General features: G+C 43.9%; 1 protein-coding gene across 2 annotated transcripts in view; it reads right to left on the bottom strand.

Annotated features, from left to right (window-relative positions):
• Positions 1-21,252, bottom strand: part of prdm5 (PR domain containing 5) — a 31,184-nt gene that overhangs the window by 8,503 nt on the left and 1,429 nt on the right. For both annotated transcript variants that reach the window (XR_007032056.1, XM_035648547.2), the window contains exons 3-13: positions 20,453-20,575; positions 18,898-19,066; positions 18,565-18,742; positions 18,278-18,370; positions 18,052-18,173; positions 17,299-17,378; positions 14,639-14,723; positions 14,364-14,521; positions 13,778-13,871; positions 10,750-10,910; positions 7,760-7,853 (exon numbers count right to left, since the gene is read on the bottom strand). Coding sequence is in view for 1 of the 2 variants with exons in the window: in XM_035648547.2 (XP_035504440.1) it covers positions 7,760-7,853; positions 10,750-10,910; positions 13,778-13,871; positions 14,364-14,521; positions 14,639-14,723; positions 17,299-17,378; positions 18,052-18,173; positions 18,278-18,370; positions 18,565-18,742; positions 18,898-19,066; positions 20,453-20,575 (1,357 nt within the window). In the remaining variant the exon portion in view is untranslated. The remainder of the gene's footprint in view (positions 1-7,759; positions 7,854-10,749; positions 10,911-13,777; positions 13,872-14,363; positions 14,522-14,638; positions 14,724-17,298; positions 17,379-18,051; positions 18,174-18,277; positions 18,371-18,564; positions 18,743-18,897; positions 19,067-20,452; positions 20,576-21,252) is intronic.

The raw sequence follows: 21,252 nt of genomic DNA, 5'->3' as shown, positions 1-21,252 counted from the left end.
CACTGACACATGGATCTGTTTACCGGGGCCTGATCCACGGGCCAGATAGCAGAACCCCAGTTGATTACTTATCTATAGAAAAGATATGAGGTAACCTATATAACAGCACTGAAATTACAGCCTCAGATGGAAAAATACATATATGAAACGGACAAGGGAGAAAAAAAGTTCTGGCTTCAATAATTGGACAATTTATTTCATAGCTGTGCCATTAATCAGGAATCTAGTGCAAACTGAGTATGTTTCCTGCGTTCGGGAACAGTAAAAATAGAGCAGGAAATCAAATGATATTAGGTAATACCCTCTTCTGAATTCATATATGTGCAGCCTGCCTGTAAGTGCACAGTTACATTTAATGAAACACTGACCAAAATGAATACCTACAGCTAGACATTTGTGTCTATCCCTTCAGTGCAACGATCATTTCCTCTTTTTTTATCTGCTTCACACTAACATAATCTCTCTTTAGTGACTAATTGCTGAACAGGCAAGCGAGTCATTTTATTGATGGGGGAGATGTTTTGCCCCTTTAAGTAATAAGGTTAATGAGCTGGGTTTCCTTGGGATTCAAAATGCAAAGATGCTTATTAAATCAGAAAATCCATCGAGGGACTATATTAGACAAGTAATATTATCCCACTGCTATAAACACGACTGTGCTGGAGGAATGGATCTGTCTTCTGTTCCGTACAATAAGTCCAAGTAGGATTTGAACAGCCAACATGTGAAGGCTTGATTGAGGTAAATACTTTAAGGCCATTTTTTTTTGTTGTGTATATTTGATTAAAAGTTACGTATGTTTTTCAATGTCCAAGGTCATTCAGGCATTTTTCTTGGCAGAAAAAAGGGAAGCTCTTCGTGGTAATGTGTGTATATTTATGCATACTTGAATACTGCTGCTGGCCTTTTTCCCTGATTTGAAACTCACGACCCGTGAGATCTCACATTATTCTATTTTTTAGACTTGACCAGCTCCAACTTTCAATTGTCGGAACGGCAGAAAAATGGTTATTTGTCTAGCGACTCATATCCCATAAATCCTGCATCTTTCAACAGAAAGGCGATGACAGCTGTTGGGTGGCAGATACAGGGTCAGGGTCTTAACCCACCACACAACAGCCGCGCTGTGACACAAAGTGTTACAACGAGTGGCCCCCGCGCTGGCGTAGGAAGGGTTAACGTGACATATGTGGACTGATTGCACATACTGAAACGTGCATGCGGGCCGGTTCTGTCCCACAATCCCCCGCCTGTGCAGTGTCAGCCCCTAGGAGGCCTTTTGTTGACAAACAGGAAAATCTGAATCCCAGATGTGTTTGGTAACGGAGACGAGCGAGTCCCGTGTCTCATGTAGCATGTGCGGTATCAGGTTGAGGCACAGCGTTACCCCTGGGGGAGTCCTGGAGAAGGCATTAGTGCGCTAATAGCACCGGAGCAAAGTGTGCCAATGTACTTCTGTGGCTTGGATCACATCCCTCCCAGGAGCTGGCTATTGTCAGTTCACACGCGGCACAGGCAACCACACCCTGCGAACACGGGGGCCACGCCGTGAGTGCACGCCAATTCACCTACTTAACCTGCACTCCCTCCCTCTCTGGTTCTGGACATGTGGGCCTCATCTGGAAAAATGCAAACAGAGAAAATGGTGGTATTCGATATTCTAAAAGAGGTCACTCATAAATATGGTGACTTAGGGCTCCCCGCTCCAAACTTTGCTTTTGTTTCCGACAGCTGTGGCCTTTTTTTCCCTTGCACCGGCTCAACCTGCTCGGGATAAAACGAGAGCAACTCAAGCCCTCAGCGAATCAGGAAATAAACAAATGCTACTTAGAAACCTAAGTAGTAACAGTCCTGCAACGTTGGTGTCTGTTATCCGTGCGAGAGACTTGGTGTCTGTTCAGCTCAGAGTGTTACTGTAACTGGAAACCCTCCACTTATTCTCCAGATTGAGCCAGATTGTTTGGGGATTATGAGGGGTGGCTGCAGCACTGAGCCAGGGCTTTATGTGTGTGGAGATGGTAACTGATTTAGCATGTGCTGAAACAGTACACCATCTCTTTGACCCCGGGTGTCTCCCCCCGCCCCCCCGCTGTGGCCCTCACACTTCTTGTCTGCTAATCGATCCGTTTGGCACCCCTCGTGTGTTGTATGTGCGCGCGCGGCCGCGTGTCTGGTTAGCAGATGGTCGGCTGTGTCGCCTTCTTGCCTGCCGCACAGCGCTCGTGTTATGGAGAATGCTTTGTAGCTTTGGGGGCTCCGGTCTGAAAGGCATTAGTGTGGTCCATCAGAAATTAATTCCCGGCTTCCTCCAGTCCAGCCAGACAGTGGCCCTCCGCGCTCTGCCCTGCGACACATGCCAACAGGGGCCGCGGAGGTAATGTGATATCGGTGTGTCGGAGATGATAAGAGATTCCCTTTGATGAGCCGTAGGAACGCCCAACAACTTTTACACTTGACTTGAGTCGATCTCTCCACTTCCTCAAGCAATTCTCCTAAACTCGTCCAGGTGAAGGGGCCTGCATCGGACAAGTCCGTGCCCGATCCCTGCCACCCGTGCGGCAGATCGGAGCCTGACACAATCCTCAATTCAAGTGAAGCATCCGCACTGCACCCAAAGAAAGCTATGACAGCGAGGCACGATTCATCACGGCGACGGACAACAATTCAGTACGGGGTGATTTTACTTTACAAGATTGTAACCATGACCACAGTCAAGACAAACAAAATCGTCTGAACACAAATAGGTTCAGTGATTCCAGAGTCGTACCAGATGTCCATTCGACAGCAGTTCTGTTGTGAGATCATTCAAACGCAGCGTTTGTAAAACAACAGAGTAAGACTGTGTGTTATTGCCCGAACAAATGACACCATGATGGGAAAAAAAAAAAGACAGCATTTTTCAAAAACAAGTGTTTTGTTTTCGCTTTCCCTTTACTGGAGCTAAAAAGGAGTGATTGTTATGACCCGGGCGGTAGTTGTCCCGTTGAAAATCATGTTTTCACAAAGATCAGGGCCAGAGGGCAATCGCAGTTACAGCAATTCAGTGTACACTGAAGTGTACAAGTACACAACAAAAATAAGTGCACCTTGACTTTATGTTTCAGGCCAACGTGATTAGGTAATTAAGTCGGATTATACCGTACACTGCGTATTAAAATTCATGTGGCAAAGATGTACTGGTGTTAAAAGGCTCGTCAGTCCCCAAGACTGAAAAAAGACCTGTCATCTGAAGTTCAAGCGTGACAGAAAACGTCTCCCCACTCTGCTTCTCTGAGGCCTGCATGTACATTAGCCACCCCGACGCCCTACTTCAGTGAGAACCTGCGCTTGTCGCTCAGTCGTGCCTGACCTCGGGGAGGCGGAGCGTCTGTTCCCACAGTAAAACGAAGAATCCCAGCGGAAGACATTTGAGTGATGATTCTTGCAAAGTCGTTACGGATATTGGGCAGCAGAAAGCCCGCGTGTGTGTCACTACTTCAGCCGGCCTTTAGTTATTTCACTGGATGTTTCCTGTTTCTGCCCCACTAATAACTCTCATGTCATCTCAGACCCTGCCTCTCCCACCTGCTCTGAATTACCTGCTGACTCCTTTCACCCGGCCTGCCCCACCCCCAGAGCCACGTGCTCCTCCTCAGCTAATCAGCCCCTCAGTATATATACACCGGTCCATTCCCTCACTTCTCTGCCAGATTGTCTAGCGTGTAGACCTACAGCTCTCCAGCACTGTGTTAGCCTGAGCCTGATTCTGCCTGTACGTGCTTTGCCTGCCCCTGCTGGACTTGTTTGCGACGCTCACCTGGTTTGACCTCTGCTTGTTCATTAAACCCCCGTTTCCGCACCTGCACTTTTTCTGCATCTTCTTCTGTGCCGCGCTGTTGGGTTCTCGCCCCGCCATTTTTCTGTGAAAAGCTCGACCGCCTGGGACGTTTGAACGAGATGGGACATTAACTTGGGAGGGAGCGTCTTACGAAAGACACTATTGAGCTCACACTATTATAGCAAGTAGGTTTTCACGCATGTCAGAAAGGCTGACAATCCGGTGCACTGATAAAAGGAAAATGCAATTAAGTGAAATAATAACAATTTTTTTTTTATTTACGAGAGACTAAATACAGTGGCAGATGACAACATCAGACCTGTAAGGACCACTTAGCAAAAACAAAAAGGAATAGACAAAAAGTTTTTTCTCCAGTACATTTTTGCATCATTTTCATTAGTTAGACTTGCCCTCTTTTAATTGCAACTCTTCGTTACAACCTCTTCTGTTGTGATTAAAATAGCAGTGATGGGGAGCATTAGCACTAGCAGCTGTTCATCTCCAATGTGGTAATCTCCTAAAATGTGCATCACAGCAGTGGATGGAAACGCATTCCTTTTCTCTTGCGGAAATCTGTTTTAACGTGGATGGTGACTTCATCGGTGTTTTGTGGATCTATACTCAAAACTGAAAGTCAGGATATCTCAGACTCTCCTGCTTCCATTTGGATTATTATTGTTTCATCTCTCTCTTGTATATCATGTCAGCGGTACACTAAATTGCTGAGAGGGCCCTTTAAAGTCACTACTTGTACATTTTTAGAGCCTCTTCAAATAGTTAAAAGAGACAATCCAAGTGGAAATCAGTGCTTCCTTATGTGTTGCTTTTGATTTATATCAGTTTCCCTCCGATCACTCAACACATAATGGCTTGAATATTCTGTATCCCATCTTAGACAGCTGTTGCTGCTCTGTTGTCCTATTCTGTCTCACATGTGTCTGCTTGACAAATTTGCAGCTTTTCTTTGTTGGTCAAGAGGATCATCATGAATCAAAAGCTTAAATTTATGACAAATGTTCCATTGGTGACTACTTAACATGTGCAAACCTACCGGAGGCCCACAGCCTCGTCTGCTTGCGGGGGAGAGTCTCAACGTTAAAATCTCGAATCAGTATCTCATCATGAACACAAAATTAGCGTTGATGGTTAAAAGACGTAGCTCGTGGGCTTACACTTTTCCTCGTGCCCAAACACGACATGTCCTATGATGTCAGCATGACAGCGAGGCACTGGATTCTGTCAACATTTCCCTTGGCACAAATAACGCACATGACCCCACGATGGCTATTTACCACATCGTGGCACGCATGGTGGGAAAAACTGCTCTCATTGAGCTCTGATGTGGAGAAGGACACATTCGCTCCATCACGGGGCCAAAAAGAACAATCTAGAAAATGATAGACACATCCATCATGACTACTGAGCTCCACGACGTCTTCAACATCCCCGTCCAAGTTTTTGACAGCTCACATTTTATGGGTCGACGGTGAACTCATAGAGGCGACGTCTGCCTCTGTGGCGCTGCAACTAATTTGTTTGAGCTCAACGTGATGTTGTAACTGAATTAAATTGGGGGGGGGGGGGGGGGGACACAAGCCAAAAAGCTGCTTAATACTATCACGTTGATGCTTTCTCCTTAATCTATTTCACACTTTACCGTTTCTCTCATAATGCCCTACAGTGTTTAATGGTAAAATGATAGGAGAAGACTTCCCCAGAAATCCCTACAAAGTCCTCTGTGTTTAGCAGGAAAATAATCAATGCTGACTTGTTCCTGTGAAGCAGGAAGACAAACAAGATCAAGCTTTCCTGTCTGCCATCCAGAGAGGCTGTCGATTTAAATGTCCTCACCTCAGCTGGTGGCCCTTCAAAGAGATTACCGACGGAAAAACTAGTCGTCTTTAAAGTTTTTCTCATTCAAAGGCAGAAGAAGATTTTATGATTCACACACTTTGATCAGACAATTCTACACATCCACCCACGGATGAGTTATATGTGTGTGCGCCCACAAAATGACTCTTCATTGAAGAGAACAAGATGAATCTTGTCAGGATTGTTGCTCAGAGAAAGACACTGATTCACCAGAGATTATTTTTTTGCGCTCGCACAAAAAGACAACAAACAACAACAAAAAAAGCCAGGTCTATAGAATGAGGGGACAGATTTACAGCCAGTCAGGGTCAAGGGTCATCCGGCTGGATGCTTTCTTGGAGTGGCCTTTTCTCTCTTTGCTCCTTTCTTTCTTTGAGGTGTCCCCTCGGCTCCCACCCCTCCCCCAGCATTCCTCCCTTTTGTTTATTCTATATAAATACAATCAGACTGGGCCGCGGCCCACACTGGTATACGTTCCCTCTTTCTGTTGGTTCGTGCACATGTACGAAAAAAACGCACACATATACACAGCTCGTGTACACACGGACACACAGGAGGCTGTTGACAGAGTGTGGTCGGCTTGTCAATGGACCATTGTTCTGGCCACACTCGAATGCAAACATTTTGACACACGAGTCGACACCTGGAGGGAGAGCTGGAGAGGCGAAAAAACATGATTCAAGATGAAACTTTCAAGCTTTTAATTTGATGGCTGCAGAAGAATCCATAGGTAAAACTGTGGGGCACTACTGACGCTGGCCACGGCACGAGGGGGTAAATGATTTGATCGTCAAGACAAGACATTTTCACACCACGGCTCCAGCAGGATTAAATTGATGGATCAGACAACATTAGAAGGCCATCACCACGTGCATCTGTTGCCAGAGAACCGGCAGAGGAAAATGATGAATAAAATCCCCCCAAAAAACACCCGGGCACAGCAAACAACGCAAACGAGGAAAAGGGCAAAAAGGGAGAGATGAAGTGGGACTGAGGGGGGAAAAAGGAGGCCGCCAGGAGCAAGGCAGAGGAGACGGAGGGAAAGAAAGAGTGACTGAACACGTTCAGAGGCCAAGAAGTGTGTGTGTGGCCGTGCCAGGGCTCTGCACCAGTCTGTTGGTAAGGAAACACACAGGAATGTGTAGTTTTTCTAGTTTAAGGCAGTTTAATGAACATTCAGGGCTCTATTTCTGTGGCTGTGCAAAGACTGGTTCAAGCAGTGCTACATTATGTTGGAATTTTCGTTTAAAATGTTAATATATTCTTCCCCTTATCTTTCGGGATAAGAAGGTGTAAAGGTGGAGGGAGGAAGAGGAGGTGCAGATTATTTTCGACATCAGTCTACTGATAAATCTTTAAAAGAGTAGCCATTTTGTTTAATATGCCTATTCACGTCCTTCCTTAATATTTAAGAACAGACCCGAAAGTAGTTTCGATTAAACTCTTAGCAAGAAAGCTAACAAGAATATTTGCCAAATTGTTGAAAACAATTCACACACAAATCACACCAGCACACACACACACACACACACACATATTAAACTGTTGCCTACTGTTATCGCACTTCAAATTTTTATTTTCAACATTCGCAGAGCAGACCTACGATGAATCAGAGCAACGAAGCGTGTAATGGAGCTCAGAGCGGCAGAAAAATGTTGATGGTGTTTGTTCTTCCTTTAGAGAAGAACTTACTTCCTGTTTCTAATGCAAATTTCCCCTTTTGTGGGACTAGAAGAGGGTCAACCTTTCTTATCCTTAATACTGTCACCACGGTGTAATCAACAGACCTCTCCACATCATCTTAGTCATTAATGAAAAAGTCATCATGTTAAAACCCAACCCATTTTAGATCCACAGTTGTGATCGGCCCAACCAGCTTCAGGACGGCATGGGAGGAGAGCGGGTAAATATCCGCTTGCTCCTCGGTCTGGTTTCCAGGCTAAATAAACATTCTCCTTTTGGTTTTTAGTTGCAGCTTCAAGGTGCAAGGCAATATTTGCATTGACTACCTGATTTTTTTTTTAATAACTTCACAGGTATTCAAAAATTTAAAAAATCATGACCACTGACCCGTATGGCTTCGGATGTGGACCCTTAGCGTGCCGTTGCTGGCAAACTTTTGTCCACAGTACGGGCAGATCTTCTCCTTCTCCCCCGTGTGTGTCTGGGTAAGAGAAATGATAAAATGGACATATGGTTGATGTTAAGAAAAAACATTTGTAACATCCGTCCTCCCTCAGTGCATTACAAAGTAAAATGTGATCGACGATGAAAGCTGGAATTCCACGTCAGGACATGTGCTAATGAAAACGTAATCTGATGTCGTCCCTTCTCTGCTCATTAAAGGCACCTCCAGAATCTACATCCTACTCCAAATGCCCTATGTGGTGCTTTTTCTCTCTGTGGATGGATAAAGAATAAACCACATCTCGTCCTCCCATAATGCACCACAAAGCATACTCAGTAAAAAGGAGATGCACATGTTGACATGACAGTGGATCCACTGAGCTGCCCTGGAGGCGGGAATCAAAGAACACAGATGATGCAGGTCTGCCGGGGTCCAAAGCCCCGGGGAATAAAGGCCAGGGTGCACACGTGCACACATCCCCTCTCTCGCGTAGAGCTCTGGGATGCATATGCAAACGGGGAGGGGGGGGGTGGAGAGGGTGTACTACTACCTCCCCTACCTTTCCCCTCACCTCTCCCCCATCCCCCTCCTCCTCTCTCCCTGTTGAAAAGTACGCTCTGAATTCCACCTCCTGTTCCGTTGTAAATTCCCGAAAATAATCGTGAGTATGAAAGGCTCAAACTCGGAGCGACAGTTTCAACAGCAGTACAACAATACAGGAACACCTCCTCACTGGGCCCCCATCCTTCCCTCCATCACCCCACTGTGTCCCTCTGACACCTCGGGTGTTTCGTTACAAAGGCTGCACACGCACGCACGCACACACACACGCACGCACGCACGCACACACACACACACACACACACACACACACTGACTGTCTCGGACGGAGCAGTGTGTCATTAGTTATTTGTACAACAGAGGAAACACTTCTTGTATGCTACCTTCATAAACAGACAGCCACGGGGGAACGCTATCGATTTCATGGGAACGTCACGTTTCAAATTTAAGGTGTGGAATTTAATGGCAGTTGTATAATTATAAAAAAGAAGTTTTACATATAAATACAGTGTGAGTGTAACTAGTTAAAATCCTACCCTGTAATTTTCATTCATTGTGAATTCTTCTGGCTCAGTCAGCACCGACGAGAGGTGAGACCGTCTTGTTCAATACGCAAAAACATACAATGCATGCACATACATGCTGACACACACGCCCTCTCATATAACACAAATCCAGGCTCACGGAGGAGAAAGCATTTGCCTGTAACACAAGAGCGCTCCGCGAATAACTCGGGTCCGCTCCAGATATGTGCAGCATTACCGCTCGCGCTCACAAGCAACTGCTGGTGACGCAAAGATAGAGAAGAACAGAGATTGAGATCCACTCTGTTTTGGCGTGAAAAGGAAAGAAGAGCCATAAAATCTTGGTCCGGGAGAGATAAATGCATTTGCAGCTAAAAAAAGAAAAACATCGGATGGTTCTTTCCATTAGGTCATGCATCTGTCTGTGCCTGGAGGAGAGTCACCTCGTCGTTCAAAGTAGGAGCTGACATGATTAGGCCATTAAACAATTAGTCAATCAAAAGAATCAACTATTATAAATAATCAATTGACAATAACTATTTTGATAATCAACACCAATCAAAAGTCATGTTGAAGGAAAATTGGCAAACATTCACTGGTTCAAATGAAAGAAATTGGTGCTTTTCTTTTCAATATCTCATCTTAAAGTTAGTTTCTTTGTGTTTTGAACTTTTGGTTTGATAAAACAACCACTTTGAAAATGTCCCCTTGGCATTTTTTCAAACAATTTCTTTTTACTCTACTCAAATACTGAAAACTATTTGGCAGATTATTTAATGAGGAAAACCTTTAATTTCAGCCCTGTTAAAAAAGCTTCTTAATTTAGTTACAATAATAATGGAGGTTCATTCTTTGATCAGTTTGGTTTTCATGGTGTTAAAAAAAAGCTTTGACTTTCTCCCAAGTTGGACAAGGTGCACAGAGCCATGGTTGGATTTTGATACTAACAACAATGGCTGTGATATCTAACTATTTGTGATTATTCGGGGAGCAAAGTTTGCAGAGTATCACCGCGTACGTTAAATAAGACTTCAACAATAGCATGGCCAAACGCAGGGTTACTCCGCACATGTAAACACAGGCAGCAAGTTGTCGTCTCCTCGGCAACTTGACTTTGATCAAGGCCAGATCTCTCAGCAGCCTCCAGACCCCATGAGCAGAGAGACGGTTCAACATGCCTGTCTTCAGCCCTACTGTTCTGAGACTTTTTTCTTTTGCCCTGTGCCAAGAAGCTGTTTGGTTTCAATCATGATCCATAGCCACACCGGACGTTGTCAGATTTAGGGCTTATAATCTGCAGCAAGATCTGTTTGGGGCTTTGAAATCCTGCAGAGCTAATGGACTAACTGCCATTTCTAATCAACATAGGAATTGATTTCCAGACCTTCAAGTGCGGCAACGGTCAACGTGGATGTCTCCACCAGGTTTGACAATCCAAGATATTAGCTTCATCACTTTTGTGAGACGAGGAATAAAAGTGGATATGAAACAACGGGAACATTTTGGAAAAGTAGATAATGGGGCTGTCATTTCTTCCCTTTTAAATTTTTTTTTTTTGATAACAGAAGATGGAAAATACTGCCGTTTAGTGGAAGGCTACCATTGCTTGTTCCTTTAACTCAAAATGCAGAGGACGTCTATTCTGTGTGTCTGAAGTTGCATTCGTGTACCAAGATGATTTTGCTGGGTTCATAGGTTATTTTCTAACCGTTCTGTCTGCCTTGCAAATAAATACAACATCAATTGTGCTTGAACTCATTTTCAGGACAAGATGACAGCCCGGGCAGACGAGCAATCTCTGTCCATGATTGAGTTCGTCTGGCCTCCAGTTTATTTTTTTCATTCACCTTCTTGTGGCTCTTGAGGACCGACGGAGTGACAAACGCCTTCTCACACAGGTCGCACTTATACTTCTTGTGGCCGTCGTGTACCACCTGGATGTGGACGTTGAGCGTGTCCTTCCTCTTGAAGGTCGCGTCGCACTGGTCACACTTGAATGTCCTCTCACCTGTAGCAAGAATAGAGGTCTGTTTGTCAGAGCCATTTCCAGTCATCCATTGTTGTGCCTCTAAACACAGTCATCACTCACAGAAAGGGGGGGGGGGGCCCAATTTCACCAGGGGGCGATTGTTTGGGCAGAAATAAACTAAAAAGAAGGGGTGTTTCATTGCACCAGACAACTCTGAACAATGGTCTTTAGAAAGGTCTGGTCAAGAAAAGTACATGGCAGGAGAAACAGTACAGTCTGCCACATGTTTATTCTCAACAGTAAATGGTTTGGTAGGTTTAGTGTGAACAAAAACACGCCCCATTATATTAATCATTCCACTGAAAAGAACTGAAACACCAGACGGACAGTGCTCAGACTGTAAGTTGGGGCACAATCTCAGCTGTTCGGAGTGACGCCCGATGTTCCTTCACGCCTCCACACAACAGCCTCTATTGTTGGAGAGTGGTTCTTTCCATTATATGGAGATTATTCCATTTCCACAGAGTAGTTTTGGAGAGACTTTGCATGTGCGTTTGCTGGGAGCAAGTGGCTCAAAAGCTTGTGCTCGTTCTCGTGTTACCAGGGCCGATGATGGTCAGCTCAATACAACTTAACAGCAGTGGAAGCTGAAGTCCATTGTGTTTTTAATCAAATCAAAAAACGTTCACTGGATGATAATTAATGTCAACGACACCCTCACATAAAGATTTCATTGTCTCTTGGAACGGGGGCTTCAGTCTGGTATTAAAATGTGCAGGCGTTTACACGGGCCCAGACACTAGTATATATATATACACACACACACACACACACACAAGCGTGCACACACACACACAGGATTATTCTCAAGGTCCTCAAACAGCTAGAAGTCCCCAGCTGACATTCAACTTTATATAAATGTGCTGGGCATTTTTCACAGAGCCTCATCCAAAAACCATGCATACAACAGGTTTGATCTTACTTGGCACGTTCTAGTGATTTAAGACAACTTGATGTTGAGAATTCAGAAGCAGTCGAGTCTGGTCATTGAGTCATGTACAAGGAAGAACAAAGAATTAAAAATAAAAGAAATACATTACCTTTGACTATTAATTGACTAATATCAAAAGAGAAGAAACCAAAATAAATTTTCACCACCAGAATGACAGGGTGTCTTCTTTACTGTCACATTATGATGTTCCTCTGACGATATGCTGTATTAATAATTTGTACCTGATTGTTTCAGGACAGACATTTACTGTCACTGTTAGATTTGTTCTGTTTGCAGTGCAGAACTCTTATTTTTTGAGTGAATGAAACTCCACAAACAGAGTAAAACAGGTAGCCTTTCATGGCTGTACAGAGGCATTCATTATGTTCATGATCAAATCTCATAAACTGGCAACGTTCAGTAGGCTACAACCATCAATTCATGACATGTTTGTGCAGTTTTGAGAGTTTGGGGAATCCAGCTTGGAACACGTACAATCAATCCTCCGATTTAAAGAAAGAGAGATTGAGGATAAGAATTCAGAAATGGTCTTTCGTGAGGCCCACTGCGTTTTTGACGTGATTTCACCTGAAAAACAGCTGTGCTTCATTTTCTCCCTGCGTGCCAAACACCAGAGAGAACATTAACTCACAAAGACGGACACATTTATTCAAAGGCATGTCTATTTTCCTCACCTGCAGTACAGCAAAAATCACATACTTGATCCTCCCGCCCCACATACTGTCTAGAACTTGATACATAATACAAGTCCCGGTATCCAGTATTATGTGGCCTGCCTCCCGAGACAGCGGCAGGAAATGCCTTGAGCTGTACAATCTCTTTGTTATCTGGCTCAATTTGAGGACCAGCGCTGCATGTTGCCGAGCCTCGACTGCAGCTCAGCTCTCCGAGGAGAAACTTACTGTCAGACTGGAGCGTCCAGGACGACTGGACAACCCTGCACACTCTGTGAGATGTGTGATAGATTTATGATGAATGGGAATATTCAAGGGGGGTAAGGACGAGTCAAAGGCCAATGAAAATAAAGGATTATCTGGTCTTAAAGGTACTACAATGGGTACATGGAGAAAATAATTTGAATGTAATTTCTTAAATTCAGGTTAATTCCTCTTTTAGTTCCCTGTTTTACCATGCTCCAACTCATTAGGTTGGACCATGGTCGTGTCTTGTTCTGACTTGTGATCCAATTAAACCTGTCTTGTTTCAAAACTCAACGTACCCACTCTCCAGGCAGGGAGCTGGAGGCTGGTTTATAAAATATTAATTCCAGGGTGAAACAGACGATCCAATTATAAATCCCAGGCCGTTCCACTATCGACTTGATGCTCTTTTCACATTAGGTCCTGTACTATCTGAATATTACAAGGTCAAACACTTGTTGTTGAACCATGTTATTAGCACCTAACTGCTTTACGGCCTATCACCTGCCATGGACCACAGAGACAGAGCGGCACCCTGGTGCTTCAAAGCAGAATAACAGAAACAGACAAATTAAGTATTTAATTAAAGTCATTTGAAATAAGAATTGAGAGAAACATTCAGCTTTTTTGCTTCAAAAATTACTTGAAGCATGAAACTTCTGAGAGAAGACACTTTCTTCCTCTTACTCTCAGAAGACGCTAGGTAAATATTGTTGTATAATGCACATAACCAAGTCACTTTGCTGACTTTATGACTCTTAAATTACAATTACATCACATTAGTTCAGCATTCAGCACCACAGTCACTTATCGAAACAGCTGCCAATTCAACTTCTGCTAATGGACAAATAAAGTTATTGATTGATCATTGCAGCTTCACCGTTTAGTGCGTTACTTCACTGCTTTTGTGGGTATATGTATTCATTGTGGGCCGGTTCACAAGAACACACAAGGGGAATAACGCTCATACTTACTATTGTGGATGAGTAGATGGCGCTGTAGGGAGAAGGGCGTGCGGAACAGAGCTTTGCACTCCTCACACTGGAAGGGCCTCTCCTCCGAGTGGGTCTGCAGAGAGAGCAGAGCGGCATCAGTGTGTCTGCGCTGTGTACGGCCTCCTTGCCCCCACGGTGGATGTCGATGAGGCTTCTTAAATGGATGTGAGAGGACGATGGGGTGAGGCTCCGAAGCCAATTTAGTTTGTTGACATGATGAGGACAAAGCGGCTCAAGGGGCTTTAAGTTCAAAGTGCTTCTGTTTTTCTGCCCCCCCCCCCCTCCCTCCGTCCGTCCGTTCCCGACCCATCTATCTGAGTGACACCTCAATCCCAAAAGTAAACATGGGGGAACCCCTGGGGAGGAGAGGGCCAAAGACCCCACAGATAACCGCCACCAACGAGACCCTGATTGATTACAGCCCAACTAATAATTCCAGCTTTGAAGTGTCTCTCGTCTTGAATGTCTCTTCTCAGCAAATAGCAATCGGCCGGATGCAACGGGATGAGGGAAACAATTACCACACAGTAACAATTAGCTCACTAGTGGAATATTATGTGATCACCTTCTTATGATTCTTGTAGACGTTGCGGTGAGCAAACTCCTTCCCGCACAGCTTACATTTGTATGGTTTGTCCTCGCTGTGGATGATCTTATGAGCCGTCACCTGATCCAGGCGCTTGAACGAACGGCTGCAGACCTCACAGGTGTACGGTCGCTTCTCTGACCAACCAGAGAGCGAGAGAGAGAGAGAGACAGAGAGAGAGAGGCACTCGGGTGAGCAGAGATGATGCGCTACGTTCACGAGTGATGTCTTGCATGCAGCATTCTTTCCCGTACCCGAGTGTGTGATCATGTGGCGTTTCAGCTGATTCGTGGAAATGAACTTTTTATCGCACGCGTGGCAGTCAAATATTTCATGTACCTGCAACAAAAGAGCAAACAAGAGTAAGCATTTTAGTTCTGGTCTTGCTGATGACTTCAAGAGCTTGGGGCTCGTCTGAAACTGAATATCGTCTGTTTTCATTAGACAGATTTCGACAGACACAGAAGCAACCACAGTGATGAAAAGTTCCAATCCTTTTTTCCTGCTTTAGAGTATGACTCCAATCATTTCACATCCAATCGCTCCCCCGGCACACAGCTACAATAGCATATGCTAATGCAGAGCAGCTCCTCTTGTCACGGCTGCCACTGCAAAAGCTTGTTCAGCTAAATGATGATAATGGCAATTTTAAGCTGCTTTGGAACTGATGTGTCACTATGTAAAGTTTGACTGCTCTTTGGGGAGAATAATACTTACTGCCACAATGTGTTTGATTGAAGCTGTGAAGCAGCTGAAGAACACACCAGATATTTCTTTGACAAAAATGTGCCACGTTTACTTTAACACTGTCGTTTGAGTGGGACTCGATTCTTCAAAATGTAATAAAACGCTGGCCTAAATTCGTGAAAACATTTTGTCTTGCTGATCTCCTTTTATAAAAGATAATGGCTCAGACAATGGCGCGATGTCTGCTATCGGGAGCCACATAATAGTAAAAACTGGCACATGGACACAGGAGGAGGCCACACAGGAATATCACAAACTGTATTCCTTTTTTAAAACGCCCAGGAGAGCTGAAAGCGGAGAACTGCGGAACTATGTCAACTTTCCAGGTGACTTTTAAGTGCTGAACAGTCGGGAAGTGGCTTGATGATAAATGGGATGACGGGGATTAATGCCCGTTGATTTATCTGGAGGACGGATGTCGACAGGGGGGAAATGAAATGTCACAATTATCAGCGGGGATAATGAATGAAGAATTGAAATGAATGAATGACAACCGATGAGACAAGTTGTTTGGAGGCAACCGGTATATCAATCCCTTACCAGACATCATTCAAAGTGCTGTCCTGACCTGAAGCAAAGTACATCCTGAAGTACATTTAAGAATCTTAATGATCTGATAGAGACAGAGATGAGAGAGATTCTCATTTTTGTTGAGCCTCGTAAAACCTTATCTCAATGTCTACAACAAGCAGAGAATGGTCGACTGAAAATTGTAAAGAAGCTCCAGATTGCTTGTGGCAGCAAAGAGTCACAATCTGACTTGGACTTTTTATGGCCAGCAGTAGCTCTGCATGCCAACACGCGGTCCTCTCGTTCATTTAAATGGAGCCGGCCCTTTTGCTGCGGGAGTTTAACCTGACTCTACTCTATCTGCAAAGCAACATGACCATCACCCAGAAAGGCACAATGTGTGATGTCACATTTCTGAGGCGGGTGACAGAAGAGATTTTTTATCACAGACAGAGATAGACAGAGATGAGAGCAAGAGAGCGACGTAAAAATGTGTAGCCTAGTGTTGTGATGATGTAATAAATACAGTGATAAAGCACAGTATCATTTTAGTTTCCCCATTTCTTAGCACAGTGAATTTGCTGTTTTTAATCGCCAAATGAACAAATCCACTCAGTCGAAAGCTTCCCCACTTTGACCTACGATCCTCAGCGAAAACGGGAAGCGCAAGCTTGAATTTGTCGGCCGTTTGGGCTTCAACAGAAGTGAGTGGGAGAACTGATAACGTTCCAGTTGTAAAATCCTGCCTGTGAGTGCAACAAACTGTTCTGCAGTGTTTTGGCATCTGATAAGCATTTAAACACATTATATTACTCCAACAGGACGTCCTGATTGTATTTCACTGTCTCACCGGTACCTTTTTAACAACGCACCCCACCAGCACAACCGGTTGTTTTCGATCTAAATCCCCACTTATGCTAGTCGGGTAAAATAATATTTTTTTTTACCACAATAGCACATAATTGCAATGAACTTTCATCTTTAACTGGAATATACATTAGGCTACTTTGTGTGCAAAGGAATGTAACTTGGAAAGAACTAGCCCCCCATAAATGTCAATGACAGCAAATGTAAAAACTGGCAAATACAATATACAAGAAAATTATGCTGGCAATACACATGACTAAAATAAATAAATTCTGGAATTTCCCAGCTTGGGATAAATTAAGTATTATCTATCTATTTATCTATCTAAGTATTTGTATGGAAATGTTTTTAAAAGTATTGAAACAGCCCCGTTCAAATATGTAATCCATCAGTAAGAGGGAGAATCCTGACGCCAAGGCTTCAAGCTTATTATCTGCCAATGGAGACACTGCACTTTCACAAGACCTTCGGGGTGAGCTCGTGAAAAAAGAAACCAACCCTCCGTTCTGTGTCACCCAGAATGAATTTGTAACAAGTCGATCATAAAAGACAGCCTCACACAGAGCGGCGATAGCTGTACAAAGTGAACTCGGAGTGATTAAGAGGTTAGTCTAGGTTATAGAAATAGTGTGAATGTGACGGTTTCCGCTTTTACAGCAAATAAGACACATCGCTGCAAAAAGGGATCATGCAAAACTGCCTAAGCAGAGTAAATCCTCTCAGATCCAATGCAAAGTACGTGGGTGAGCTCATTTGTGCTGCACCATGGACGTTCATTGTGGAGTCTCACCTTTCTGTGTTCTTGTAGATTCAGAGAGGACGAGCATTTCCTGTTGCATATGGTGCATGTGAGTTTCCGCCGTGCACTGCCTGCAATGGAAAATTAACTAGTTGAAAATGACCAAGGCCTAACTACAGGACAGACAAAATGGGCAATAATAATATTAAAAATGAGTTGCACTGGACAAAGATCATTCCTCGTCACCAGCCCATTGATCCCACCATCCCACAACTTTCGGGACCCTTCCCGTCGCCCCATCTGAACCACACGACCAACATCTGTTGCATCTGAGCCACTTCCCCCATCGCCCACGCGAACACTCGGCTGGTTCTAACCACACTGGTAAAACATAAAGGCCCCAGATCTCGCCTCCCATCGCCCTCTGAGATAAACGTCTCAATCTCGGGTTGACACTTGGTTCACGAGCAGGGCCTGTGCAGATCCACACTGCCCTACATCCCATTGTAAATAGCTATGGAAGTCCAATTATCTGAGCAGGCGAGGAGCCCCAGAACACACAGGTCAGCAATTACGGAGCTCAAGTAATTAGAAATGTGTCTCAATATTGCAGAGATTTTAAACTGATCAAGGTCAAGTGCTGCTGCCGCCGCTCCTCGAGTGCTGAGGCTGCTAATGGACAATTAACTTCATTACATGATGTGATGTGTTGCAAAAAGGAATAGGCAACGCATTTGAATATGTGGATAGAACAAGGGAAAGGAAATCACAGTGATACATACAGAGAGAGGCTCAGATGCCAACCTGTGTGAACATTCCCTTTGTGCTTCTTCAGGGCGTCCTTGCTCTTGAATCTTTTACCGCAGCTCTCCGCTTTACAGATGAACCTGGCATCGCCTTTGCACGCTTCCTTATGCTGTTCAAAACTGTAGACGCAGGGGACAGAGGAGGAGAGAGCTTTATGAGTAACAGAATAATATGTACAGGTTAAGTGTCTTAGGAAAGTTGTACTGCACTGAGAGTATACTACCTTGATTCTGAGCCGAACGTGTTGTGGCACAAGGAGCACTGGTGAGCCTTGGAGTCGCCCGATGGATCCAGTGACTCAGAACAATGCAAAACGCTGAGGGATGATTTAAAATAAAAACAAATCAGGCACCAAGAAGGAAATGTAAAACATATCGGCGGTTTCGCATAATCTAATCAAAGTCCTACATTTGCACTGAAACGGTTTACTACTTCAGACTTCTTAATGACTCGAGATACTGTGCTTTAAGGGCAAAGAATGCGTCTTAAGCGATAGAACAGTTAACCCACTGGCGCTGCAGAGCTTGTTTGATGGGGAACTTCTTGCCACAGCTCCTGCACTTGAACTCCTTCTCCTCTGTGCTGGGCCTCTGGTGCAGACTCTGGAGGTGGGCGGCCAGGATCTCCTCACTGGGAAAACTGCTCTCACACAGCAAGCAGGGGTGGTCCTCCTTCTTTATTACCAGCTCTGTAGAGATGTGGTACACACACACACACACACACACACACACACACACAATGAGCATGTAAAGACCTGTGGGTTGTTTTTTTTTAAGTGGCTATCGTAACTTATATTATTATGATTACATTGCATACAAATGAGGACATATATCTCCACTGTACCCATTTCAACGAGATGCTTGGCGTCTTTACTGTTTTCGTCGTCATCTTTGACAATCTCCTCCTCCTCTTCCTCCTCCTCTTCCTCCATGTCACTGTCCAGGTAGCCTATGAGGAGCTCTGTATCCGTCTCTATGTCGTCCACAGCCAGGTAGAAGATGTTTTCTCCATCCTGAGACATGACATCATGGCAGCCATTGAGTAATCGCACATTGCTAACGACGCCATGGATCACTGACAGGACCGCACCGCAAAATGGTGAAGTCTCGCCAAATTTTGGAAGAATGTGGCTAATGAGAAAAGCATTCTCTCTAAAATGATGGCTATAACCATTTAAGGACATACACGGTGAGTAACGATTAAGACTGACTGAAGGCTGGACTCATTATATCCCAGAAAGCATTCTGTTGTGGCCTCATTGAGGCCACAGGTCAAAACCTCAGACCCTTAAAAATGTTGTCATTAACTTCCCTGTCCTTAAAGGTCACGCTAATAAAATCAAAGCGTCATTTTGTTTTAGCTATGGGTTTCTAAATATACATAAATAATGATTAGGAAGAGGAAAGCTACACTATAAATGTCACTGTTGATGGAACACAGGGCTTTAGCACACATGGATGACCTTTAGACGACCAATCACTTTGGGCATTTTGTGTATTAATGGACGGAAGTTGGCCCTAAGACCCGGAATTCTCATACTCTCTTCATTCCAGCTCCATTTTTCTTCCACCGTGAAAGAACAAGCTTTTTTATCTTTTGCACAGAAGTGCAAGAGGTGAGATTAGCCAGATCCATTGCAGGGGAACGTTAGGGTTAGGGTTTGTGGGCTTTAAGATGTCTCATTTTGAAAACTGATTTTCTGGTATTCATGAGTCTGGCTACTGTTATTGATGCACTATTTGCCAGGATAATAGTCTTTTGGAAATAACAAACTGACAAAAATATTCTAGAGCCTGCAATACTTTGAGTATTAACAATCACAAAAACACTCCCTTGGCAAAACCCCAATAAACGTATGTCTCCTACATGCTAAATATACATGATTAATACACATACCAGGAAGAAGGGTGTACTTGTCCAATTTGACATACCTATTTATACTAATTAACAAAACACTTCAGACAGCTGGCTACAAAAAGACTTGAAGCCAAGGTGATATGGTAAATTAAAAAACATGCATCCTTATTCATGCAAGTTCATGATATGGATACTTTTCCTTTCATCTTTAACCTGTTTTCATTATGAATGCACTTAAATCATCAAGTCCAGTTTGTATATTTATACATTTGTCTTATCTGTGTGTCCACCTTGATGACGCTCTTATCACGCATCATCATATTGTAACATATTTCCTATTCCTGAAACCTTTAAAAACACATGGTTATCTGGGATCTTACAGAACAGAGAGAGAAAAACTACATTTCAGCATCTTCGATCTAAAAAAAAATATGGGCCTGTTAAGAGACCTCAAAGAAAAATATCTTTTTAAGTATCATTTGCTATTCAACAAACAAAAAAATGCATGCGAGGGATTCATTGTCCACGAGACAAAATATACCTGTATGGCTGCCAGGTTCTTCTGCTCCTGTGAAGGCGCCTGATGGACAAACCGCAGCCAGTTGGCATAGCGCGGGTTACTCGCATCCAGAATGTACAGAACATCTCCTTTACTGCCACGGACCTGTGGGATAACACAAACCAATGACTGCATGAGTTGTCTGATGTAAACAAATGGGTTTTTTTTCTTCTTCTTCTCTTGTTGCTTTCAGGGTTTGGCCTTACATATGAACACCTTGTCGTGTCTGAACCTCCCAAATGTGGCAGCTGCAGATAACTAACATCAGAGTATGTTTTAGCGGTAACCATCAATGGATACATGAGATGAGTCGGTTTGAATCAGCCAACTGATCTGCAACATGATTCATTGTTGTCTTTATCACAAGAAAAATGGAGAACTTGGGCTGTTTGGACACACGTGAGCAGCTGTGTCTTTCTTTCCCAGCTATCCTATGCTAAAGGATGAGATTTGCGAAAACAAATGCACACATAAGGAGACACTTGCCTTGTTGATTAACATCATGCATAACTCTGAGCCGTCTAAGGGGAGTCGCGACAACTCCATTCACTCCGATGTACCATTTTCTTTCCAGCAATGGCGGATCACGGAGCCTCTCTATAGTTCCCGGGAAGTGAGTGTCGGCGCATTAGAGTAGCAGCAGAATGGAGTCAATGGGCCGTCTGTGTTGCACTTATGAAGGATAAGACGTTTAAATAATCAGATTGTAGATTATCAACATGAGCATTAAAGCATTTAAGTGGACTATGAGCTATGATTATTTATGATTAAAAAAACGTATT

Source organism: Scophthalmus maximus, chromosome 13 (assembly GCF_022379125.1).
Source record: "Scophthalmus maximus strain ysfricsl-2021 chromosome 13, ASM2237912v1, whole genome shotgun sequence".
Lineage (NCBI taxonomy): Eukaryota > Metazoa > Chordata > Actinopteri > Pleuronectiformes > Scophthalmidae > Scophthalmus > Scophthalmus maximus.
The sequence above is the reverse complement of the archived record's forward strand: the minus strand, read 5'-3'. Positions and strand labels throughout refer to the sequence as shown.